The 26,465-nt window shown below is 49.9% G+C and overlaps 1 protein-coding gene and 1 long non-coding RNA gene across 3 annotated transcripts in view; both read right to left on the bottom strand.

Annotated features, from left to right (window-relative positions):
* Positions 1 to 1,888: 1,888 nt before the first annotated feature.
* On the bottom strand, positions 1,889 to 4,756 carry LOC123289261 (uncharacterized). Its single transcript, XR_006533064.2, has 3 exons — positions 4,344 to 4,756; positions 3,906 to 4,147; positions 1,889 to 3,186 (listed from the first exon to the last, which is right to left on the bottom strand). It is a non-coding gene; the product is annotated as an uncharacterized lncRNA (long non-coding RNA).
* Positions 4,757 to 5,500: 744 nt separating this feature from the next.
* Positions 5,501 to 26,465, bottom strand: part of AK8 (adenylate kinase 8) — a 134,891-nt gene continuing 113,926 nt past the window's right edge. The window contains exons 12-13 of one of the 2 annotated variants that reach the window (XM_014863385.3): positions 8,639 to 8,719; positions 5,501 to 7,462 (exon numbers count right to left, since the gene is read on the bottom strand). In XM_014863385.3, coding sequence (XP_014718871.2) covers positions 7,225 to 7,462; positions 8,639 to 8,719 — 319 coding nt within the window. In that variant the 3' untranslated portion in view covers positions 5,501 to 7,224. The remainder of the gene's footprint in view (positions 7,463 to 8,638; positions 8,720 to 26,465) is intronic. The other variant, XM_044778480.2, reaches the window with a different exon arrangement.

Below are 26,465 nucleotides of genomic sequence, written 5' to 3'. Positions count from 1 at the left end.
TCTCACTTGTTCACGCGAGCTCAGTTGTAATTTTAAGAGGTTTATTTTTCATATTTCATTCAGAATTTTTAGGGCTGTCTTTTAAGAGGGGTCGCCAGGCCATCTAATCTGCCACGTTGCCAGAAATGGACGTCTCCAGGTACTTCGGAAGTTTTACGTTCTAACTACAAGGACCTTCCACAAGACAGTGCAGTGACCCTCCACATCCAGTCCGCAGTCCCTCCACCACGGGGTCAGCAACGGGGTGTCTCCTAGAAAACACATCTCCGGCCCGCCCCACCCTGCTGATCCAGGATCTCCAGGCATGGAGCCCAGGCGTCTTCATTTTCACAAGCATTCCAGATGATTCTCACATGCTGAACACTGCCCTAGAGAGCACCTCTCCCAGAGGGCTGCTCAGAGACATTCACACAAGTGGCTAGAACATCCACATGTGGGAGGATGGAGCTGGACTGTATCCCCACACCATCCAGAAAAATCAACTCACAGTGGACCATAGACTCAACTGTAAGAGCCAAAATTATGAAACTCTTACGAGAAAATGTAGGAGTAAATCTTTATGGCTTTGAATTAGGCAAAGTCTTCTTAGATATGACATCAAAACCACAAATGACAAAAGAAAAAAATAGATGAATTGGACTTCATCAAAATTAAAAACTTCATGGGGCTGGCCCCGTGGCTAAGTAGTTAAGTTCGCATGCTCCGCTGCGGCGGCCCAGGGTTTCGGCGGTTTGGATCCTGGGCATGGACGTGACATTGCTCATCAAGCCATGGTGAGGCGGCGTCCCACATGCTACAACTAGAAGGACCCACAACTAAAAATATACAACTATTGGGCCGGCCCCGGTGGTGCAGTGGTTAAGTGGGCACGTTCTGCTTTGGTTGCCCGGGGTTCACCAGTTTGGAACCCCGGTGTGGACATGGCACCACTTGGCAAGCCATGCTGTGGTAGGCGTCCCACATATAAAGCAGAGGAAGATGGGCATGGATGTTAGCTCAGGGCCAGGCTTCCTCAGCAAAAAGAGGAGGATTGGCAGCAGTTAGCTCTGGGCTAATCTTGCTAAAAAATAAAATAAAATAAAATAAAAAATTAAAAAATATACAACTACGTACTGGAGGTCTTTGGGGAGAAAAAGAAAAAGAAAATCTTTAAAAAAAAACTTCTGTGCTACAAACAATACCATCAAGAAAGTGAAAAGACAACCCACAGAACGGGAGAAAATATTTGCAAATCACATATCTGATAAATAACTTATATCTAGAATATACTAGAACTCATGACTCAATAATAAAAAGACAAACAACCCAATTTTTAAATGGGCAAAGGATCTGAATAGACATTTCTCAAAGGAAGATATACAAATGGCCAATAAGCACATGAAAAGATGCTCAGTGTCATTAGCCATCGGGGAATGCAAATCAAAACCACAATGAGACACCACTTCACATCCCTAGGATGGCTAGAAAGACAACAATAACAAGCGTTGGCAAGAATATAGAGAAACTGAAGCCTTCACACACTGCTGAAGGAAATGTAAAATGGTGTTGCCCTTTAGAAAACAGGCTGGCAGTTCTTCAAACGGTTAAACATAGAATTACCATATGGCCCTGCAATTCCACTCCTAGCCATGTACCCAAGAGAAATTAAAACACGTCCACACAAAAACTCGTACACAAGTGTTCATAGCTGCATTACTCATAACCGCCAAAGAACGGAAACAGCCCCCAAATGCCCCTTAACTGATGAACGGATAAACAAAATGAGGTCCATCCAGACAATGGAATATTACTCCTCAATAAAAAGGAATGAAGTGCTGATACACGCTACAGCGTGGACGAACCTCGAAAACACGCCAAATGAAAGAAGACAGTGAAGAAAGGCCGCATATTGTGTGATGCCGTTTATATGAAATGATCTGAACAGGCAAATCCATAGAGACGGAAAGTAAATTAGCAGTTGCTAGAGGCTACACATGGGAGGAATGGCGGGTGACTGCTAACAGGCACAGGGGTGTTCTTTGGGGGAATAAAATGTCCTAAAATTAGTTAGTGGGAATGGTTGCACAACTATGTGAATATACTAAAAACCATTAAATTGTACACTTTAAATGGGTGAATTCTATGATATGTGAAATCTATCTTAACAGGATTGTGATATATATGTATTTTTTTCAAGTGGCTATAAAGTTCATTTTCATGCATCTCCCTCCACCACATGTGATGTGAATGTCTGCCTTCCAGTTCTTGTGGCTTTGTAGAGAGCATAAGGTTACCGTCGCAGATGAGGTCCCACCGCCTGCAAACGTCCAGGCACCGCCTCCCTGTGAACCCGAGATGGCAGGTTCAGCCCACGGCACCTCCCACCTGGGCCTCAGCACACTCCACGTTTTTTGTTCTTCCTCTCCACATGGAGGTCAGTGGAATGTCCTGCTGTTTCTGAGAATAACCAAGCTTGTCTGCTGGCTCTTGACATGTAAATTAGACATCAGTGTCCTTATTCTGGCCTCTGGGCCCCAGCTCAGTTGGAGAAGATTTGCAAAGGAAATATGAGCTTGACAGGAAAAACTGGACTTCACTTGGGCATCACTAAAAACCAGTTATAGTCAAGTCGAAGTGACGGCTGCGAACCTTGAGCTCAGCCTTCTTGCCCCGGGGAAGGAATGAGCAGACTGGCAGGTCAGGACAGTCGCATCGCTTAACGACAGGAACACATTCTGAGATCGTCACAGTGTGAACATCGCAGAGTGTACCTACACAAACCTAGATGGTACAGCCTGCTACCACGGTTGTGCGTGCATCCAGCGTTGACCGAAACATTGTTACATGGCGTGTGACTATAGCTTGTTTGATGTCCCTGGACTGCTGGTGAAAAAATTAGGAAATTGTTTTGCTAAAGAAAAGTGCCATATGTGACAGCATGGATGAAACTTGAGGACATTATGCTAAGTGAAATAAGCCAGTCACAGAAGGACAAACACTGCATGATTTCACTAATATGAAGTATCTGAAATAGCCAAACTCCCAGCAGCAGGGAGTAGGATGGCGGGCGCCAGGTTGGGAGGAGGGAGGAGCTCACGCAGATGAATGAAGTCTAGAGATCTGCTGAGCGGCCACGAGCCTGTAGCTGACAATGCGGTACCTACATGGAGAAATTTGTTGAGAGGGTGGATCTCCTGTTCAGTGATCCTACCACAATAAAAAAAGAGAAGGTTACAGGGCGGTATGTCCAACACCATCCCACTGGCGTCACACCCACCCATCTTTCCAGCCGTCATCCATCCATCCATTCATTCACCCCGAACTTTTAACTCTGGCTATCTCTAGTGAAGGACAATCAAGGGTTTTATTGTGGCGAGGACTGGAGTTTCACTTTCTATGTGATGCGCCTCTGTTGTATTGTTTGAGTTTTTTAATAAGTAACATTTTAATAATAAAAATATTTATAATACAGTTATATTTCTATTTTTATAAATGGAAGCGTGTTCCATGGTCAACGGTCACTTTTTTTCATGCCTCTGAACGCTCATATGTGCCTCAAAACTCAGCTCCCAAGTTGCCTTCCCCTGGGGGTCGCCCATGAGTCCTGGTCTCATTTAAATTCCCACCGGCCTGCTCCCGTGGCGCCTGGGCACACCTCTAGACTGGTCCTCCCCACACCACGGTGCCTGTGAACGCTGTCTGACACCCTAGGCAAAAAAAAGGGAGCATGCTGGGAGGGTTAGTGTGCTCATGGGAGCCTAGGGCAGAGACGGGTCTCAGCAACCATCAGAAATCACATGATCTCTCTCTCTCTCAGCTTCCTGTCATCATCTCTGTGAAACAGAAGCTTCATAAGGGCAGAAATGTCCTTTTTTTTCCTCTGCTATATTCCCAGCGTTGGCACATAGTAGGCCTTCAATACACACTTGTTGAGAGATGAGGTGGCCTGTGCCTGCTGCTCTCTGTTCTCTCCAGATGGACTTCGTTGCTGTGCTGTGCTGCCAGCTAGGCCGGACAGACCCCAGATATCCTCTCCACTGCCCTCAGTTCTCTTCCAAATTCCCGGGAGAGAGAAGCGATGGGCCCAGCTCTGCGTGACCAGCAGGTGTAACCCGGTGTTCTCAGCGGCAGCCAGGCGTGGGTCCCACAGCAGAAGCACCTGAGGAGGCTGTGGGGTGGGGGCGGGCAGCATCGTCTGGGTTTCCCTCCGCGGGGCCGGCGGGGGTGGGGTGGGGAGGTGGTACACACGCAGGCATGAGCCGGGGAGAAGCGCTGGGAGCCGAGGCAGGGGGAAGAGTTTGCGTGACAGCTTATGATAAAAGGGGTTGAAAATGAACCAAGGAGCCCCCCTAACGAGGACACACCGGCAGCGGTTGGTTCTCCTGCGCGTTCCCATTCATCGGACCTCGGTCAACTTCAAGCACAGCAGCTGATCCGGAAATTACCACGACGTCTGCCCTCCAGCCACAGGCCTGGGCCTCTCCGGACCGGGAAGGCCCCGACCACCGCACCGCGGCTGGAAGCGGATGCTAACGAACCGCAGCCAGGCCGCCCAGTTAGGCCGCGCGCCGGAGCTGCGGGCTGCGATGCGAGGGGCCCGGCTCCCGCCGCAGCCTCCGAGCCCGGAGCCGGGGAGCTCTGCGGCGCGAAGCGGAGGGAGGGGCTGCGCGTGGCGGGCGAGATGAAGGCCGTTGCTCGTCGTTTCCGGGGGAGCGATCGACACCAGCAGCAGCGTGTAGGGCCACCCCCGGCGGGGCGCCCCGGCCGCCGTGCACCCGAGGGGCGCGCCCCGACCGCGCCGAGCGCATCTCAATGAAGCCCGCGCTGTGCCCGAGGCGACGGCGGCGCCGGAGCCCAACCAACACCGGCGCCACTAACCAGGATGCAGGGGCGGCGCGCGAGCGCCGGCGACATTCGTTCACGTGGAGCCCTTCTGCCGGGCCAGCCCGCCTGGGGCCCCACGAGCCCGGATGCCCTCTGCAACCCCGACGGCGACAGCAGGAAAGCAGGTGGCCTCACCGTTCATCACCTGGAGGTCAGGAACTGGCTAGCGCTGACGTGGATTCTGACCCCCGCTGCCACTCGCAGCCTTGGGCAAATTATTTAACTCCTCTGAGCCCCAATTTCCTCACTTAGAAATAAAAACAGCACTGAGCTCAGGGGCGTTGTGAAAAGATGACGATGACAGCTACTTTTACTGAGCAGGCACTGTGTGCCGGGCGTTTTCAGCCTTTTTATCATCCCACAATACTTTGTTAGTATTGCCTGGGAGGCAATGACTAATTTTGCTCTCATTTTACAAGGATCCAGAGAAGTTAAGTAACTTGCCCAACGTCACACAGCAGCATGGGGACCCAGTCTGCTTGGTTCCACAGCCCATGCTGTGACAGGGACATCACCTGCCTCACAGAGCAGGCACGGGGGGGGGGGGGGGGGTCGAGGGGGGGGAGGCCGCAGGTGGATGAAGAGGAAGGCTAATGGTGATCCAGAGAGCAGGTGATCCACAAAGTAAGCATTACTAGGTGAACGAAATAAATGAATGTTTTATGACGTCTTTGGCTAAAGATTTACATCCAAATGGTGTTTCACTACAGTTCTGTAACGTGAGACCACACTCTCTGGTACCCAGAATGACAGGCAGAGGGAGAGAGTGGGAGTAAGGGAAGTGGTCCCTAAGCCAGGCTGGGGCTGGCCACCCTCCCAGCTTACTGCCCTTTCCAAGCTGAGGGTGCTGGGTACAAGCAGGCGGCGTGTCATCACAAAGCATGGAGCATTTGCAACCTGGCCATATGGCCTACAACTGGGACCCCTCCTGGAGCCTCCCGGGCCAGAGGAGGCTTAATGGGCAGGAGCCCATTGTCAGCGGGCTTTCAGGGTACATACCCTTTTCCCTATGGGGGTTGGGAAGAGGTGGGACCTGGGCAGGGGCGGCCCCTGATGGAGGTGAGGAGGTGGTACCCAGTGCCTGAGCAGGGCAAGAAGAGGGGGTTGCGGGCTGAGCTGCCTCCCAGAGGGCAAGGTGCAGAGGCTGAGTCATCACTCCAGAGAGAGGAGCCAGCCCTGTGAAGCCCGGCTGGGGCAGGCAGGGGGCTCCACCAGTGACTGGGGCAGAAGCAGAGGACAGGCCCAGAGGTGTGGGTCATGCATGCCAGTGCTGGCTGGCACAGTCACTGGCTACCATGGCTGGAGGGACTCTGGGTCGCCCCAAGCCAGAAGGGGCTTTAACCATCAGGCCCAGAGTCTTTGAGCTTCCCAGAGCCCTGAGGCTGGAACCCCCGTCTCAGGCTCAGGCTGGCCTGGTCTACAGCGGCCCTGCAGGCAGAGCACTGGGTTCAGGTCTAGCCATGGATCTAGTCACTTACCCTCTGCAGCTTCAGTGTCCTCTCCTGTCAATGGGGCATCACGCAAGTACGCTCCTGACAAGGGAAAAGGAAACAATGGGAGGAAGGGCGGGGCCCATGGAAGCGGGTCAAGGGCTCCTCTCACCTAAGACGGCACTGTCTTGCCCCTCTGGCGTCCACTCCTCTTGCTGTGGGCTATTTCAGTGGGGCCTGAAAGCAGGCCTTCCAGGGGGTTCTAGGCGAGTCTCAAGAAATAGCTAAGTGTTTCTAGAACTACGCTGTCAACATGGCAGCCACTGGCCACAGGTGGCTATTTATATTTAAATTAGTGAAAATTAAATAAAATTTAAAAGCCATCTCCTCAGTTGCAGTAGCCCCGCTCCAAGTGCTCAAGAGCCGCCTGCAGCTGGCAGCCGCCGTGCTGGACAGCACAGAGGGCAGCCAGCACTCCGGGGGTCTCCTGCGCGGCACTGCTCCGGACACAGGAGCTTTTTTAAAACCACATTTCTCGAGAGCTGCCTGTGTGCCAGGCCCTGTGCTGAGAGCCTTGCCTGTACCACCCCCTCGGGTCCCGCAGCAAGCCCGTGAGGCGGGGACTGTTAGCACCCCCACTTTGGTTGTGAGAAAAGAGAGGCTCCGAGGGTTTGGTGACTCGTCCAGGGCCGCACTGCACGTTGGTGCTGGAGCCGAGACTCATGCCAGGTCTGACCCGGCCTGCTTCACTGCCTCCCGGGCTTCCCCTGTCCTGTGTTCCCAGACCACAGAAGAAGGCCGTCTTCCAGGCACCTCACCTCCAGAACACACGAGACTGCCCCAGCATTCTTTATTGGCCTGGCTGAGGCTCCAGAAGGTTGGGGTGGGGGTTGACTTTGTTTCCCTGGGGGATGCTCCCGGCTCTGAGCCCTCATGGGACTTTCTGGGGCAGAGGATTGATGATCCCGCTCTCTATGTACTCGAAGACCGTGTAGGGGTCCTGGTCCCCGTTAATAGTGAGGGCCTGCCCGTAGAACTCCTCCAGCTCCGTGGCATTCCTGTAGAACAGGTCCATTTTGAGCTTAACATGCTCTTCGGCATCCTTTGGGTTCTGCAGGAGACGGTCCTGGATTTCCGTGGTTGGGGGTGGCTTGTACATGAGGTGGTACCTACGAGAGAGGAGGGGAAGCAGGTGACCCGTGGTCCAGCCCAGAGGGCAGGGGAGAAAGGGGCCTCTGTCCTCCTGTTGACCAAGTTGGTCACGAGCACCACCACCATGAGACATTTACTGTGCACCAGCTGTGTACGCACCCTCAGCTGGGTCCGGGGGCTATAGAAAGACCCAAAACATGGTCCCTGCCCAGGGGAGAGGGATACAGACCAATAATAGGAGGACAGAATAGAAAGATACATTGTGTCAATTCCTTTCCTTCATTCCCATCCTTTCTTCTTGCTTCCTAACAACATTTCTGAGGCATCTGCTATGCGTCTGGCAGGACACCTGCTATTGACGATGCAGCGGTCAGCAAGGCAGACGCTGACTCTGTTTATGGAGCTTACAGTCAGATGGGGCTTTATCACAACAAACGTGAGCAGGGATGACAGGAAGTGCCACAGACAGTCATTGTTGGGGGAGACCCCAGGGGCAGGGTCATCATGCTTGACATGGGTCAGCAAGAGACGTCCCCCAGCAGCAAGGATGCGAGAGGAGGCCCATAGTTTAGAAGAAGCCTGGTGTTTCCTTCCTGCCCCTCCCTGCTCCACTCCTGAGTCGCTACCAAGAAACACAGCCTGGTTACCAGGGAGGACGGAAGCTTCCACCGCTTCGTGACTGTGGGAACTTTAAACCATGTTTCAACACAAACACAGTGATTGCACTTGGTCAGACTGGAAAGTAAAACCAGAATTTCCCCCTCGTAACTGTGGGAAGGCTCACAGGTGAGCTGGTTCCCATGGGGATGTGTTTGTACAGCAACCACGCCTGGGACGCACTGCAGTGAGGGCAAAGGCCCAGTGAGGGGCGCAGGTGACACCTGCCCAGGGCACCATTTCACATGCTGGGTCAGAGCTGTTACCCAGACAGAGTGGGTGAACATTCCGCCAATTTCTGTAGAGCCCTGGACCTTAATTTCCTGGCTACTCGTCCAGGCAGAGGATCGACAGACGCTGCCAGAGGAGCTGGCTGGATGAACCCCCTTTCTAGAGTTTCTGTCAGTAGTCACCAGTGGCACCCCTGGAGCCATCCTGCTGTGGCATCGGTCAGCCAGACTGAGAGAGGAGGCTCCCTAGCAGGGCCTGGCTCCTGGCGCCCTCAGATGGCCAGCCACCGGGAGCCTGGCACAAACCTTTCTCCCGTGATGGGATCGGTTCTTCTCAGGGTCAGCCGCTCAAGGACAGAATCGAATGGCACATTCAGGAAGAAGACCCTGCAGGGAAAGAATCAGCCCACAGTCAGCCCATGGTCAGCACACAGTCAGCCCACTGTCAGCCCACAGTCAGCCCACGGTCAGCCCACAGTCAGCCCACGGTCAGCTGGAGAGAATTGCAGGCTAGATTCTCGTCCCTGAGACCAGGTGGGCATCATGTCACGCACGCACGTGGGGGGAGCCTTGGGAGCCGTCTCTCAGGGGCCCCAGGGTACCAAACTCTCGGTGGTCCCCGGGGATAGATGCAGGTGGGGCTCCTGCCGTGGAAGCTCTCTGCAGCCCTGATTCAGGGACAGCTCCCAGCCCCCATCACTGCTGGGGTGGGACTCCCTGGGGTCATTCTTCCGGTGAGCTGTGGGGGAGCAGAGCCCATCCTTGTGGGCGGACAGCGTGTTCTCTGGAGTCACGTGGACTTGGGTTAGAATCTCACTTCCACCATGAACCTGCTGTGTGACCTCGGACCGTGAACACAACCTCTCTTGGACTCAGTTTCCTCAACTGTGAAATGGGCTAAGAGTCGCCCAGTGTTGAAGATTACGAGACAGAGTATGTGGCGAGCTCCATGCAGGGCGTGTGCATTCCCGGAGCTCGAACCCAGCAGCTAGTGCCACGCTTTAGTCACTGCCACTACTGGACACCCTCCCCGAGGGTTTGGGCTCCCCGACTGCCCCACGCCCTCCCTGGAGAGGTAGGGCTGGTCGTCCTCAGCTCCCTCACAGAGGAGCCCAGACCCAAGGGAGCAGGACCCTCCAAGGTCAACGGCCCAAATCAGAGCCCAGTGGGAAAGCCCCGGCGTCCACCTCCGATAACGGCCAGAGGGCCTGGGAATATGTCTCCTGCACCCCAGTGTAGATGGTTTCATCCCCCTGTTTTGGCACTGGAACCCTGTATTTATATAAAACCTGAGGAGAGAGCTTCTCAATCGGGGGTGATTTTGCCCCGAGAAGACATTTGGCAATATATGGGGACATCTGGGTTGTTGCAACTGGGGCAGAGGCCAGGAATGCTGCTAAACATCCCACAGTGTGTCGGAGTGTAGGACAGCCCCCACCACACAGACTTACCTGCCCCAATGTCAGCAGTGCCAGGGTTGGGACAAACAGGACAGGCGAGAGGTGCTGTCACCCTGGCTGGGAGAGGTAGGCTGGGGGCCGGGGCCCAAGTGTTCGTGGCTCCTGCCCACGGATCTAATCCAGGCCCTGTCTTCTAGCGTTAAACCATCTCAGTTTGCTTTTAAAAAGTAACTTCTGGAATATTCCATTGCTCACTTACTGTTTACTCATTTGTCCTTTAATTAATTCATACATACATTTATTGAGTGCCTGCTGTATGCCAGGCACTGTAGTAAGCTCGCATGTGTACCAGCCCAATGTATGGAACTGAGACATGACATTTAATAGAGTTGTCATTGTTGACATCAGGGTTCGATGACTCATATGTGCAACTTCCAGTGGGGACATCAGTGAGAACAAACAGCCCCTGTACACCCAAAGCCTTGCTCATTTCACTTTCAAGTAAACTCAGGCAAGAAGCACATCTAAGTTAACAATAAAAACACACGTAAACAAGATTCCCACCTTAGCTCTCAGGGTGGGAGTCTTTTTAGGACGGCAGCTCTGGCTCCTCCAACTTAGTGAACAAGAGAAGCCCCTCACTGTCATCCTGGGAGTTCACCAGACATGTTGATCGGGCTCCCAAGACACCAAGCTTTGATGGGACACTGGTCCTCATCGTAGCTGGACTAACCTTTTAGGCCCAGGTGTCACCTCCTAGGCCCAGAGCAATGACCAGCCCCAACTAGTGTCCTGACACCCATGAATAAATGTGAAGGCCTGAATACTGAATTAGTCACACACAGTTCTAGTGTTCTATTTAAACTCTCTCTGCCTACTGCCTGATTTTTTTTTCATCCCAGCCAAAAGACTCCACTAACTGGCAGAGTTGAGAATGATGCTAAATTCCAGGTTTGGAAGGGATCTTAGACATGTTTCCCTAATTCTCAGCGACCAATTGCACCAGAATCCCCTGGGGAGCCTGTGATGCAGGATACTGACACCCCTGGCCCAGAGCCCAGAGCGTCGGCAGGTAAGGGAGGGAGCCCAGTCTTCCCCTAGCGACTGGAATCGGTGGCCTTGGGGAACACCTGGCCCAGGGGTTCTGAACCAGGCCCCCCTGCAGGTCCTGGGTCCTCTGGAATTAGATACAAATTCTTACCTACATGTGTTTTCTGGGAGGGGATGGGTCCATGTTTCTCAAAAGATTCTCAAAGGGGTGGCAGTTCTTTTTTTAAAGATTGGCACCTGAGCTAACGACTGTTGCCAATCTTCTTTTGTTTTTTTTTTCTTTTCTGCTTTTTCTCCCCAAATCTCTCAAGTGCATAGTTGTATATTTTAGTTGTGGGTCCTTCTAGTTGTGGCACGTGGGATGCCGCCTCAGCGTGGCCTGATGAGTGGTGCCATGTCTACCCCCAGGATCCGAGCCAGTGAAGCCCTGGGCCGCCTCAGCGGAGCGCGTGAACTTAACCACTCGGCCACAGGGCCGGCCCCTAGGGTGTCAGTTCTTAAAAATGATCATGAGTCACAGGTCTGAGTCATAACCCTGTGTTTTGCAGAGAGATGAAGCTGCGGCCTTGGCAGACTATGCGGATGTGACAGAGCTGGGCTGCCCACATACTGCATGCAGTCCCCATACGCTGCTTCCATCTACTGATAGATGCACGTTAACTTTCCTGATTCCTCTGGGGAGCCACTCTGATGCCCTTTATCCCTGTGACTCGTTTGGAGTTAACTCACCGCTGGGCTGTAGGGCTGGGCATGTGGGAGGCCCAGATGTGGCCTATCCGAGTGCCGGCTCCTCCTGGGCACAGGCATCGTATCAGGATGTAGGCTGAGCCAAGCCAGGCCAATGAGAGGCTGCCCCACAGCTTGCCAGAGAGAAAGGAGCTTCATTTTTGCTGGGGCTGATAAGCTAATGGTATGGGAGCCTGGGGTTGCCTGGGGCCTGCATCCAGAGAGAGCCCACCTGAGAATGAAGCCCACCCCGAGAGAGCAGAGATATGGCGAGAGACACTGTTTGGGGCACTGGATCAAGCTGTGCCTGAAGCCAACACACTCCTCAATGTTTCCCTGACATGAGCACATAAAATTTCTTTTGCTGGTTTGAGCTGGGTTTCCTGCAATTGTTATCCAAAGGACACCTAATATATTTAGTCTCTCCAATGCTACTTGCTTCTGGAAAATGTGTGAACTTTAAAAACTGTGAGTCTCTGAACCAAACGTTCTCTCTCCTTCAAGGCCAGCTTCTCCCACTGTCTTTCTCCTCCCTCTCTCATTTTGTCCATACTGTTTGCTGAGGTTCACTTCTGCCCAGCTGTAAGAAACCCCTCGCTGGTACCTGCTGACAGCTGCAGCCGCCCCTCCACAGAGCGAGCACAATGGCTTTCCCAGCAGCCTGGGGGCCAGGGAGGAGCCATTAAAATCCACTTGTTCCCTGCACACATTCTCCATATGATATCCATTCACAACGTGCCGCAAAGTAACAGCCACCAGATAAAACATGCAAGATCGGGGAGCGTCTGAACATGGGGAGCACAGGGGTTTCAACACACTTTTATCCCTTACACTCCAAACATGCTGGCCCCCCCTCACACCTAGGACTTGTGAGCAACAGCAACACCAAAACACGGCTGTCACCGAGGCTGGCGGCTGACGGTGACGCTCTGGATGCCGACGCCAGTAGAAGGAAAGGCAGTTTGGAAATCCCTGATAATTGACGCTGCTTCATAAACAAACAAGCCGCAATTGAAAGATTTTTAACCCAGCATTTCAAGACCGCTTGTCGTCATTCAACGGCTTGTGGAAGGCTGGCAAGATCAGAAGCACAGGAACACCAAACTGGAAGTTGAAATGCATTGCTGGGAAAAGCCTTGCTGGAGAGGAACTGTGCTTCCCTGCTGGAAGCTTCTGATTAGCCAGGCTAATGGTGCCACAGCGCCAGAGCAAGGTGGCGGGTGCAGCCCAAGCCACTCCACAGAGAAATGCTGCCCTACGTGTGTCCCCACTTGCCAGTGTTTTGTATTCTGTGCTCATTTACGGTAACAGAGCCAGGCAAGGCAGCACGGTGAAAGCAAAGAACACTGGAAGCAGGGCATGCCAGGCAGCGCCCCTCCTGGTGTGTGAGCAAAGGGGGTGCTTGGATTCACCAGGGGTGGGAGCCACATCTGCTCTGGGATTGCAGAAGCTCAGGCTGGTGGATGCCTCAGGAGGGAGGTGGAAGGTACCTTGGGAGGCCTCTAATCCCTCACTACTCAAAGTAGGGTCCCCGGACCAGCAGCATCAGCACCCCTTGCAAGCTCCAGCCCCACAGCCCATCCACTGAATCAGAGTCTACCTTTAATAAGATCCACAGTGACTCGTACGCACATCACGGTGGGAGAAGGGCCACTCTCATCCCATGGTTCCCAGATTTGTCTGATGATGAGAATCCTCTGGAGGGCTTATCCTAAATACAGGTTCCAGGAACCCCTCCCAGAGCCACCTAACCACAACCTGCAGGGATGGGGCTGGGAGACTCGTGTTTGTAACTCAGCAGCTCAGGGCATTCTCAGGCTCAGGCAGGCGTGGGAACCGCGGCTCTCTTCTGAGGTCTTACCCTTGGCCGCACCCTGGAACCACTGGGGAAGATTTGAGAATACTGGGCCTGGGCCTCACCCCCTTGAGATTCTGCTATAATTGGCCCAAGGTGTGGCCTGGGAATGGAGATTTTTTTAAAGCTCCTCAAGTGATTATAGTATGTAGCAAAGGTTGAGAACCACTGCTCTGATCCAACGTGCTCAGTGTACAAGGTGGGGAAACTGAGTCCCAGAGAGGTGAGGGCTCACTCTGCCGCCCAGGGCATTGGCATCAGATATCCAGTGACAGCAGCGATCTGGACCCACCCTCCTCTGTCCCTCTGGCCGTGCTGCCTGGGGCTCTGTTTGGGGAGCAAAGGAAGCCTTCCTCCTCAAAGGCCGTGAAGCTCACCCCCGGCTCCAGAGCTCAATTCACCGGAAACTGAGGGACGGAACTTTCTCTGGATCCATGGATAGGTTTGGTAAATTGAGAGACATGATGTATACTAAATGACTTTAAATAAATAGTGTTCGGTCCTGTCCAGAGGCAGGGGCCTGCCCTGGTTAGCCTCTTGATCTCAACCAGTAAACCTCCACTGTGTGCAAAACTCTACACAAAGCACCACACGTTAACACAATGAGATCCCACTCCACACCCCTCGGGATGGCGATTATCACAAAGCCAGCAAACAAGTGTCGGCAAGGATGAGGAGAAAGTGGAACCCTTGCACGCTGCTGGTGGGAATGTAAAATGGTGCAACTGCTGTGGAAAATGGTATGGTAGTTCCTCAAAAACTTAGAAATAGAATTACCATATGATCTGGCTATTCCACTTCTGAGTATACACCCAAAATGAGGGAAAGCAGGGACTGGAGCAGATATTTGCACACTCAAGTTCACAGCAGCATGATTCACAACGGCCAAAAGGTGGAAACAACCCAAATGTCCATCAGTGGATGAGTAGACAAACGAAGTGTAAGATTATTCAGCCTTAGAAAGGGATGAAATCTTGATCCATGCTACAACATGGATGAATCTGGAAGACATTACACTAAATGAAACAAGTCACACACAAAAGGACAAATATTGTATGATTCGACTTGTATGAGGTATCAAGAGTAGTCAAATTCATAGAGACATAGACTAGAATGGTGGGGCCGGGAGGGGGCTGGGGGGTGAGGATGGGGAGTTGCTGTTCAATGGGTACAGACTTCGAGTCTGGGACGATGAAAGAAGTCCTGTGGGTGGACGGTGGGGACGGTGCACAACAATGTGAATGTACTTAGTGCCACTGAACCGTACACTTAAAAATGGTTAAAATAGTAAACTTTGGCTTAACAACAAAAAAACAAACAACCCGATCAAAAAATGGGCAGAGGACATGAACAGACATTTCTCAAAAGAAGATATGAATATGGCCAATAGACACATGAAAAGATGTTCATCATCGCTAATCATCAGGGAAATGCAAATCAAAACTACACTAAGATATCACCTTACACCCGTTACATTGGCAAAAACATCCAAAACCAAGAGCGACAAATGTTGGAGAGGTTGTGGAGAAAAAGGAACCCTCATACACTGTTGGTGGGAATGCAAACTGGTACAGCCACTATGGAAAACAGTATGGAGATTTCTCAAAAAGTTAAAAATAGAAATACCCTATGACCCAGCCATCCCACTACTGGGTATCTATCCTAAGAACCTGAAATCAGAAATCCCAAGAGTCCCTTGCACCCCTATGTTCATCGCAGCATTATTTACAGTAGCCAAGACGTGGAACCAACCTACAGGCCCAGAAACTGATGATTGGATAAAGAAGATGTGGTATATATACACAATGGAATACTACTCAGCCATAAAAAAAGACAAAATTGGCCCATTCGCAGCAACGTGGATGGACCTCGAGCATATTATGTTAAGCGAAATAAGCCAGTCAGAGAAAGACGAACTCTATATGACTCCACTCATAGGTGGAAGTTAATATATTGACAAGGAGATCTGATCGGTGGTTACCAGGGAAAAGGGGGCGTAGGGGGAGGGCACAAAGGGGGAAGTGGTGTACTCACAACATGACTAACAAAAATGTACAACTGAAATCTCACAAGGTTGTAATCTATCATAACATTAATAAAAAAATAAATAAAAATAAAAAGTTAGAAAAATTAGAAAAAAAAATAGTAAACTTTGTCATGAATATTTTACCACAAGAAAAAATAAGCACTATGATGTAGTTAACAGGCATTATGGTGAAGGCGGGGGGAGGGGATGGTTCTCTGGCCTTGAATAAACTTACAATTTAATGAGCTTCTGAATATACACATGTATATAAAAAAGGGATGAACCAAAATATATGAGCCATAGGATAGTACTAATTCCACACTAACTATAACGCCGATGCTATACAAATTTTCAGAAAGTAGAAGAGGACAGAATAGAACTTATTTTATTAGGCCATCTTTCCCTGATACCACACAAAGACACTAGAAAACTATAGCCCAACATCCCTCATGAATGCAGACGCAGAAATACTCAATAAAATATTAGCAAATTGAATCCAGCAATATATAAAAAGAATAATACATTACAACTAAGTGAGGTTTAGCCCAGGAATGAAAGTCTGGTTCAACATTTGAAAGTCAATCAATGTAACTTACCATATCATTTGTAAATTAAAGAAGAAAAACTATGTAATCACCTCAATAGATGCAGGAAAAGCATTTAACAAGATTTTACATCAATTCCTGATTAATACTCTAAGCAAACTAAAAATAGAAGGTAACTTCATCAATCCAATAAAGGATATTTACCAAAAAACTACAGCTAACATCATATTTAGTGGTGAAAGACTGACTGCTTTCCCCCTAAGATTAGGAACAAGGCAAGGACGTCCATTCTCACCACTCCTACTGAACATCACCTGGAAGTCCTGGATAGTGCGACAAGACAAGAAAAGGAAATGACATGCGTACAAATGGAAAGGGAAGAAATAAAACTGTCTCTATTTGCGGATGACATGATCGTCAAAGAATCTTCAAAGAGGCTACTATGACTAAGTAAGTTTAGTGAGTTCACAGGATACAAAATCAATATACAAAAAATAAAGTGACTTTCAAGATGCTAGCAATAAACAATTGGAAACTGAAATTTAAAAGTACCATTTACAATAGTATAAAAATGAAATCCTTAGATGTCAAGCTAACAAAATACGTACAAGATCTGTATGATGAAAACTACAAAACACTGATGAAGCAAATCAAAGATTTAAATAAATGGGGAGCTATACCATGTTCATGGACTCTGAGGCTCAATATTATTGAAATGTCCCTCCTTCCCTAATAGAGCTATAGAATCAATGCAGTTTCAGCAAGGTTTTTTGAAGATTCTACACAGGTTAATTCTAAAATTTATATGGAGGGTATTTCTGGAAGAGAATTAGAATCACTAAAACAATGTTGAAAAAGAAGAACAAATTGATTTCAAGGCTTACTACAAAGCTACAGTAGTCAAGACAGTATGAGTGTTAGTGAAAGGCTAGACACATGGATTAAAGGAACAGAATACAGTCTGGAAATAGACTCATACAAACACAGCCAATTACTTTTCAACAAAGGTGCCAATGCAATTCAATAGAGAAAGATGTTTTTTTACCCAATGGTGCTGGAACAATTAGATATCCATATGCAAATAATGATCATAATAATCTTAACCCAAGCCTTACACAATACACAAAATTTAAATCAAAATGGATCATGGACCTAAATATAAAACCTAAAACTATTAAACTGCTAGAAGAAAATCTTTGTAACCTTAGGTTAAAGATTTCCTAGATATGACACCCAAATCACGATGCATAAATGAAAAAATTGACAAATTAAATTTCATTAAAAGTCTAACAATTAAAACCTTCAGTTCTTCAAAAGGCATTAAGAAAATGAAAGATATGCCACAGACTGGGAGAAAGTATTTGCAGAACACATATCTGATAAAGGATTTGTATCCAGAACACGTAAAAATGTGAACTATATGCACCACAAATGACATACGGGGCGGGGCACAAACAGGTCCCTTACTACCTTGTATTTCCAAACTTGATAATCGAATTGGGAAAGTCTGGTTTAGGAAAACAGTTTCCTGAAAAAGGCTCAAAGGGCTTCCTCCTTCCCCAGTTCTTTCAAAGCCTGGAGGGCTTGCTGAGCCTCCTGGAAGGCAGGGTACTGTCTGGGCTTTAAATGAAGACTCTGCCTCTGTCTCTCAGAGCCCTTTCTGGGCTGGAGCACACGCCCAGAGCGCCCTCTTACAGGCAAGCTGTAGCAACTCTTGGGCTTCCGGAGAATCAAGGAGTCTTCTCTCAAGGGGCACTCTGCAGTGACCACCACTGAAGCAGGGAACCAGAGAGAATGACACCGTACAGGAACACTTAGGATGGTCTGCTCATCTTTAACTAAAATGGTTGCCCATGACACATTGGAAAGGTGGTGCAGCCGGCCCTGTGGCCTAGTGGTTAAGTTCGCGCGCTCCACTTCGGGGGGCCCAGGGTTTCGCCGGCTCGGATCCTGGGTGTGGACATGGCACCGCTCATCAAGCCATGCTGAGGCAGCATCCCACATGCCACAACTAGAAGGACTCACAACTAAAAATACACAACTATATACCGGCGGGCTTTGGGCAGAAAAAGGAAAAATAAAATATTAAAAAAAAAAAAAAGAAAGGTGGTGTAACAGAGACGCTGTTGCGAAATTAGTCCTCGTGCAGTGGCAACCTGTGGGGTGTTCACAGAGCACAAAGCAGGAGCGATCATTTTTTACAGACTTGTCAGGGCCTCCGTCTAGTCAAAGGGCAGAGCGCGGTAGCATCCACATCTAGAGACAACTGCATTTGGGGATGGCAGGGAGGAATGGGCAAGCTGTTGGAGGAAGCTAATGGGAACGAAGGATGAAACTGAGCTGCGAGTGGCAGGAAGAAGGGGACTTTGCAGAGTCAGGAGAGAAGGTGCAAGTGAATTATGCACAGACTCTCGGAACATGAAAAAGAATAATTGGGTCCCCACACCCCTCTGAGCACACGAGGAGTGAGCGGTCTGAGGACAGGTGCTGCCTTGTTCCTGCTGCATCTGGGGTGTGTGGTAAATGCTAAACAAATATTCCGTTAATGGGTGGATGTCAGCACATGAGGGAAGCAACCATGATGCCGTGGGAGGCCTAATTCCTCCTCACAGAGAAGCACCCATCAGCTCAACGGGACCGGCCTCCTGGTCCCCCCGGCAGGTGCCTGGGCCGCAGGTGCAGGCTGCAGCTTCCCACCACAGCTGCTGTAAAGACCGTGCACTGGAGAGCACAATGTTGGACAGAGTTTAGACACAAGCCCTCCCTGGAGTCTGGAAAAGGTACTGGCCAGAATTTTAAAATTTTTACTATGTACATTTTTTTGCTCCGACAAGAGTCCAATTTGAAAACTAAAGGCCAAACATCTCCACTTCATTTTAAAACCCAGTGCCTCCCACCTGCCCTCAGGGGGCAGCTGCGGTATTCCCCCACTTCCCGTTCCCCGCTCCTTAAAAAAAGAGGATCCCGCTGGCCATTTCTTGTTTAAAACTAGGCATAATTGATAGTGGCAAATCTCCCCTGCGTGCGTCTAAAACCTCTCCAGGGGCCAGAAGAACACTCTCGCTGACTGTCATTAACTGGGAAATTAGCCGCACTGCTGGCAGCTTACCACATGCCGTACGAAACACAGCAGTCTGGTTTAGGGAGAATGACCCCAGGATCAAGTTCTTGCATAGTCGCTCTCCATTTTAAAATCATCTTAAAATTTCTGCCTCCTTCACCACGGGGAAGAAAGAGAAAAAATCCTTGGCACACTGCCACCCAGACACTCCCCAGACAATCACAAAACGCAAATCATTGAAAGTCAGAAAGTTCTGCAAACTTTTCCCAAAGAGAAAGGCAAATGAGTTGAAGGCAAAAATGACAGTAGACAGTGGAAAGCTAGCCAGGACTTCAGAAGCAAATCCTTTAGCAGACTTCCCAGTGGACCTAAGACGTCCTGGCCCATCCTTGGCATGAGGAAGGGGTAGGGAGATCCAGCAGGGGTAGAGGGTACAGTTGGGGCAGAACTTTCTGGCAAGGCTCCCCCTCTGCAAGTCATCCATGAGGATGCACAAGACTTTGGCTTTGGGGCAGGAAACAATGTGCTTGAGATGTCATGTCCCTGGGCCCAGGAAGCCATGTCAACAAGATAAAGACTTGTTCTGAGCTCTTGGCGGCTCCTGAGATTTTTAAGTATCTTAACAGGGGCGTCTTTATGTCCTCAAGTCTGTTCCCAATGACTGGTCAGACTTTATTGTTATTACTATTATTTAAAAAAAAAAAAAAACCGGTGCCTGCTTTTGTGGTCTATTTAATCAGTACAACTTGATCACGATAAATGCGTCCTGTACAGCTGAGGGTAAATTCAAGCATTCACAATAGAACGCAAATAACACTTTGTTCAGACCACTAGTTTTCTATCCTAACAAAACGCCTGTGCATTTCTAGTCAAAATGGGATGGTGTGATGGTTAATTTTATGCGTCAATTTCACGGGGCCGTGGGCCGCCCAGATTAAACATTACTTCTAGGAGTGTCTCGAGGGTGCTTCCGGATGAGATTTGCATTTGAATGAGCGGATTCACAAGACTGCCCTTCCCAGTGTGGGTGGCTCATCCAACCCACTGAGGGCCTGAGTAGAAGGAAAAGTGGAGGAAGGGAGGGTTCATTCCCTTCCCGCTCTCCTCCCTTGCTGCCTGCCAACCTGAGCTGGGCCATTGGTCTTCTCCTGCCTTTGGACTGGATTACACTGCTGGCTCTCCTGGTCTCCAGCTCGCTGATGGCAGACGGTGGGACTCCTCAGCCACCACAGCCTCGTGAGCCAGCTCCTCATGATCAATCGATCAGTCATTCTCTCTCTATCCTACTCGTTCTGTTTCTCTGAAGAATGTTGACTAACACAGATGGGGGGAGGGGAGGTCAGGAACTTTCCCCTTGGGGGACCCAATTGTTTGAGGTGAAGACAGTTTCTAAAGGAAGTGATCCCGAGACACACTTGGTGATTTGTGAACATTATTACAACAAATAAATCATGACATGAAATATGTTCACGATATATTGTTAATTGGGAAAAATGAGATTATAAATCAGGCAGTATTGTTTTATCCCATTTAAAAACTGTCTAAAAAAGACTGAACATTAAGAATAATGGATAACCCTTATTTTTTATCTTTAGCTCCACTTTCTTTTTAAAATGTTTTATATTATATGACTGTGCAAGGAGAAACAAACCAGAGTTTTCCTTTATTTTTTCAAGCCAACTTCTATTAACACGGGAATCAGAGAGGAAAGAATATTGTGTGCATGATCCGAAAGAGGCCCAGGCTCCGAGGGGAGGAAGGGCAGGGTGGCAGATGGAGGCGGAGTCAGGAGGTAGAGGCGGAAGAACAGGCCCCTTACAGAGGTGGGAGACACACTCTCCACTGGGCCTCACACAGTGGTCTGCAGCGGTGGGGGGCGGGCAGGGGCTCCCAGATTTGTAGCTTTTGCCAATTTCCCTGATGTGAATACTCCCAACAGCCGATTTCAAGCTGCCAACATGACGTCACTGAACGTGGAGCTGGGAAGAGATGTGCACAGGATCTCAAGGGCTGGTGCAAGCGTTCCACAAGGAAGGGACCCCTGTTCCCATTTTACAGGAAAGGGGCCGGCCTCAGACAGCCCCTCTCTATCAAGGCCTTGTGTTTTAGGCCAGGCATTGTAAGCGTGCTGTCCTGTTGAACCCTCACAACACCCGTATGAGGTATAGGTACTAGCCTTACTCCTACTTTTCACGAGAGGAAGCGGACAGGGCCCAGAAAGACCAGGCACTTGCACGAGGTTACATGGCTAACAAGTGGCAGAGACTTGAACTCAGGCCTGTCTGCACCCTTACCTGTGCCCTTAACCACCTGCTGCAGTTTGTCTGCATCACACAGACCACTGTGGGCTGAGGGACCATGTCTAGCGGGCTGAGTCCTTTGCTTTGAGCCATCTCCAGGTACGCAAGACAGGAAACAGACATTTTGGGGGAGGTGGGATGCAAGGAGAATAAAGTGTTCTCAGAACACCCAGAATGAGCAGGCCCGCAGGAAGAAACCCACGACATGTGGGACTTGGCCCGTGGCCTGCTCCTCCTCTGCATTCAGAGACAAAGGACAGAGGCCTGCATGTGCTGGCCTAATCAAGGCCCAGAGCTGGAAGCATCCCACCCCCTCGGGGGCCCCATGCCTCCCCCGCACAGGGAGCCAGGCACGGGACCCCACCCAGGCCTTGGGAAATATGGCTGATGAGTGGTGGTCTTCACCCTCAGGGCAGCACTCTCAAACAAGGCCTTTGTTATTAGCTGCCATGCTGGGAGGGCTAGGGGAGAGATAACAGACCCAGGTGTCCAGTGGGAGCACTTCTTTGAGGTGGCATCTGGTGTGAGTGTCCTACTCTCAGAAGACTGCGGGTCTGAGGGCCCCAGCCTGAGAGCCCTCGCTCCCATCTGCCTGTCCCCAAGGCTCCTGGCACCTGGTAGTCCCAGTCTTCCCTTGCCATGGGGGTGGGACTGCCCTTTCCCCCCATTTTCTGGAGATCATGGGCACAGTGAAACACCCACCACAAGACTGGTCAGTCTGTGCCAGGTCATGGCGCCATCTATACCAGTGGCTCTCAGCCTGGGGGTGTGGGGCATAGAAGAACACTTTAAAAATTCTGGTGAGCATCTCTTCCGGCCCCAGGCAAGCCCTGGGTCCAAACTCTCCCAACATTGCCCTCTCCCCGACATCTCTCATGCCTGTGCACACTCAGTAAGTTAGCCATCAGTACAAGGCACTCACCTTGGTGGAGCCACAATGACTCTCAGGGGCCACTGGGCAGCCGCACTCATTGCTCTCTTTTCCCTTGGTCACCTTTCAGCCCTGTGTCTGTGCCTGAGGGGGCCTGGCTGGTCTTCTCCTGTGCAGGAAGTTCTTGTATGTTCTAGGAAACCCACCATCTTTCCTGGTGGCCAAAGCCAACTACACCTTCTACCTCCTACTCAGAGCACTTGTAGCTACCCCAACAACCGCTGGCTTAGGGTCCCCTCTGACAGTGGGAACCTTGATCAACACAGATCAACACTGGGGTACGCCTGTGTGGACACCAGTTCAGATCCAGTGGTTGGCAACAGTCCCAAAAGAACATCTGAGCTGGTGAACAGTTTGTCAGTGCCTTGTGGTGTGGTCGATGCTGAGATGATCCATCAGATCCCCCTTCAGGACAGAATTTGTGGCTCAGCTGTAAGGAGTGTGGTCAGCTGACAGTCTCCCACTCTAAGTATCTTCAGGGACTTGAGCCCTGTATTCCTGTTTTTAAACATCTTTACCCAGATAACTCACCCCTTCAAAGTATACAGTTCAATGATTTTTAGTATATTTTCAGAGTTGGGCAACCATCAACACACTCTAAATTTAGGACACTTCATCACCCCGGAGGAAACCCTCTGCCTGTGAGCAGCCCCTCCCATCGCCTCCCCTGGACCACATACCTTCTATCCCTGTGGGCCTGCCTATTCTGGACATTTCACATAAAAGGAATCACACGATGTGTGGCCCCCCAAGTCTCTACTTAGGAGAACAAAGGGAAAAAAAAAAAAGAGTACCTCGTAAAGTTATTTTAAGGATTAAACATGACAATCCATATAAAGTGCTTAATGCACAGTAATAACACAGAATATCCACGCAGGCCCACATGCAGGCATCTTTCACTGGACTGATGTTTTCAAGGTCCATCCACCTGGTAGTGTGTGTCAGAACTTTATTTCCTTTTATGAGCAAATGGTGTCTCACGTTATTGATAAACTACATTTTGTTTATCCATTCACCAGTTGATGGACATTTTACCCCAAGGTTTTGAGCAAGGTCACACCCTTCTGGAGGTGGTCCTTGCCCAGTGACTGAGCACAGAGCAGTACCAGGGCCTGACTTTCTGCCCAGTGCAGCCCTCCCTGAGTAGGCAACCTGGCTTTGGATCTCCCTGTTGGGCCAGTGGCACCTGGGTCGGGCCTGCCTCCTGATCCATTATCACACGAGCCAATTCCTGAGAATACGTCTTTTCTATATATACAATACACATCCTATTGGTTCCATCTCTGAAGAACCCTGACTATCACAGTGGCGGGGCCAGGACTTGAACCCAGGTGGCCGACTCCAGTGTCCGAGCCATTGGTCGCAGCACTCCACTGTGAATCTGGGGAAAGAAGGAGGAGGCAAGGAAGCCTTGGCGTCTCCCTGCCCAGCACAAACCACAGACCCCGGATGTGCGATTTAACTGTAGCTCCCTGGGGCTGCGCTGCACAGCCGCCCAGGTTCAGAGCCAGCCGGAGTCAATGCCGTCTTTCTCCACTTTCAGAAATCAGCTGGAAGGGATGTGAGGCAGGGAATGGGGCACATGCTCTGCCAGGGAGGCCTCTGCCGCATGCCCTCCTCTCGTCTGAGCTGCCATCGGGCAGACACCCTGGGCGCTGCTCTAGGAGCAGGGATCTGCTTTAAGGACCAGAAAGCAGGGTGTGCAAGATCTGGGCCCTTGGGCCACCTGGGAAACAAGTGCATCTCCTTGTCACCAGTCCCCGGAAATGGGGAGCAGAGGGAGGGGTGGCTAAATTAATTTCGATGTTTCTTTTCTCAAAGCCAGTCTCCATCAGTGACAAACATGCACCAAAATCTGTCCCCGGTGAAGAGTTACATAAGCACATCCCAGCGCTCCTCAGCCACACACCTTCTCTACCCACGGTCAGAACCCACTCTGGGCTTGAAGGGGCTGCAAGAAGCTTTAACTCTTTCCACAGCTGGAGTTTTCCTCCGTGAACCTCTCTAAAAGTGTTTTGTTTCTTTTGTTTTTTTTAAAGATTTTATTTTTCTTTTTTCTCCCTAAAGCCCCGTGGCACATAGTTGTACATTTTTTTGTTGTGGGTCCTTCCAGTTGTGGCATGTGGGACGGCGCCTCAGTGTGGCTTGATGAGCGGTGCCATGTCTGTGCCTAGGATCCGAACCGGCGAAACCCTGGGCTGCCACAGCGAAGTGCACAAACTCAACCACTCGGCCACGGGGCCGGCCCCTCTAAAGGTGTTTTACTTCTTGGCTTCAATTTTAATCCTCTGCCTCTTATTAACCACCACTACCATCACCATCATCACCATCATCACCATCTTTGCAAAATTACATACTTAGTACGTGCCAGGCACTTGTACTAAGCATATTACGAATGTGTGTTGTCCCATTTAATCCTTGTAGGAAGTATATGACCCAGGGTCCATGATCCTGCCCTTTTCAAGGATGAAAGAACTCAGGTCCCCAAGAGGTTAAGTGGTGCATCCGGGCTGGGCTCCAGGTCCAGCTGACTCTAGGATGCTGTTTTCCTTCCCTGCTATCTTCCTGTACATAAAATAATTTTCTTGGTTCCCTGTAACTGTTAGAGCATTCCTGAAGCCTCTGGTGAGACTCGGGGAATGGAAAGTGAACCCTGAAGAAATGTAGGAGGAGAGCTAGTCGGGTGGGGTAGGGTGGGGTCAATACTGCTTATGTACCCCCCATCCTCAAGGCTCGCTGGACCCCACCTCAGGCTCCTTCAGGCCAAAGCCACCACCTTATCTGTGTCTTCCATCACCTAAAGGACATCTGGTTCCCCAGGGGTGGGACCCCTTCCTCAGTTTGTTTCCCTAGAGATGCTGTGCACAGCTGCCTCTCAGGGTTACAGATAAATAATGTGGATTCCAAAAGATCCTTCATCCCCAATCGCAGCTGCCTTGCCTAAGGAATCTGCCACCGTGTTTGTTAAACCCACACTTTAATTACTCCAAAATTATGTTAAATCCTTGCATAAATATTGCAGTGGCATCTTCTGCAGAATTTCATTACAGTAAGTTGGGTTGCCGCCAGAGCCCTTGGTTAAAAAGTAAAAGGAGAACAGACACATGCAAAAAAGATAGATATTGTTTTCAAAACAAAAAGGCGAAGTTATCCTTCGTCAGATCACCCAGGTGTCAAAGAGAAACAGACTGTCGGTAGCAGAAATCTCCCATTTTACAGACTGAAGGGGAAAAAAATGCCCTTCAGCCCTCCAATCTAATAGGTTTTCCATCTCAAAAAACCTAAATCTGATTAAATATTAATAACCAGTCGTATTAATTAAGGGGGAAAAGTCCATCAAGAGAACCCCAATATGTTTACAGTGTCCCCAGGAAACTGAGAAAATTCACAATCAAGTGTGTAAATGTTCTAAAAAAGGGTCCTGAATATTTTATGAATATTTGTCATAAAACAGAAATAATAACCACTGTGCAGAGCTATTAGAATTAATATTTATGCTGCCCGCCATGAAATATTCATGGGGACAGAGAAAGGGGGGCCCGTAAGACAAGAATTAATTTACACTGGGCTCGGTTTACCCGCTGGCTTGATGTTTAAAGACGGTTGACAAGCCTCCGTATGAATCCACCAGTCACTTCCCGCAGCCGGTGGAGTGGAGGGGGTGGGGACGGGTCCAGGCTGCTGACAGCTCACAGATTGAGTTTCTGACAGCCTTAAAAAACCTAAACGGCCCCCCACCTTTTTTTCCTTCTTCCATTGCCCAAGGCGCTCTGTTCTGCCACCGTTCATCCGATCTCCCCTTCCATCTGCTGAAATTAACGAATTAATGAGCGCGATACGCTTTACAGTGGGGCCCTATGAATGTTTACAGGCGATTAAATTATAATGCGGGGTGGCTGTATAATTCATGAACCAATTAAAAGAAGTGTTAGTTGATTTGATGGGATGAGGACGTACAAAATGCATTTAACTAATGGGGAGCCACGGGCTGCCGAGGGCCGGCTCCCTCTCTCGGATTACGCAGCTAATTGCTGCACTTTATGGGGCTGTCACTGATAGCCATGCATATTTCATTGTTCTCAAATACTTCAATTGTGTGCGTCCGTGTCGTGGCTGTAATATGGGGAAGCTGGGCCAAACTTGGGTGTAGTTACAGTGGCCGGGCTGCGGTCGAGGCTCGGAAACCTGAGCTTGGGCATCGGGTGTCCCCCGCCATTAGGTGATTAAAAGGGCTCAGCC

Source organism: Equus asinus, chromosome 10 (assembly GCF_041296235.1).
Source record: "Equus asinus isolate D_3611 breed Donkey chromosome 10, EquAss-T2T_v2, whole genome shotgun sequence".
In the NCBI taxonomy this organism is placed as follows: Eukaryota; Metazoa; Chordata; class Mammalia; order Perissodactyla; family Equidae; genus Equus; species Equus asinus.
Note: the sequence above shows the minus strand (reverse complement) of the source record. Positions and strands in the feature narration are given on the sequence as shown.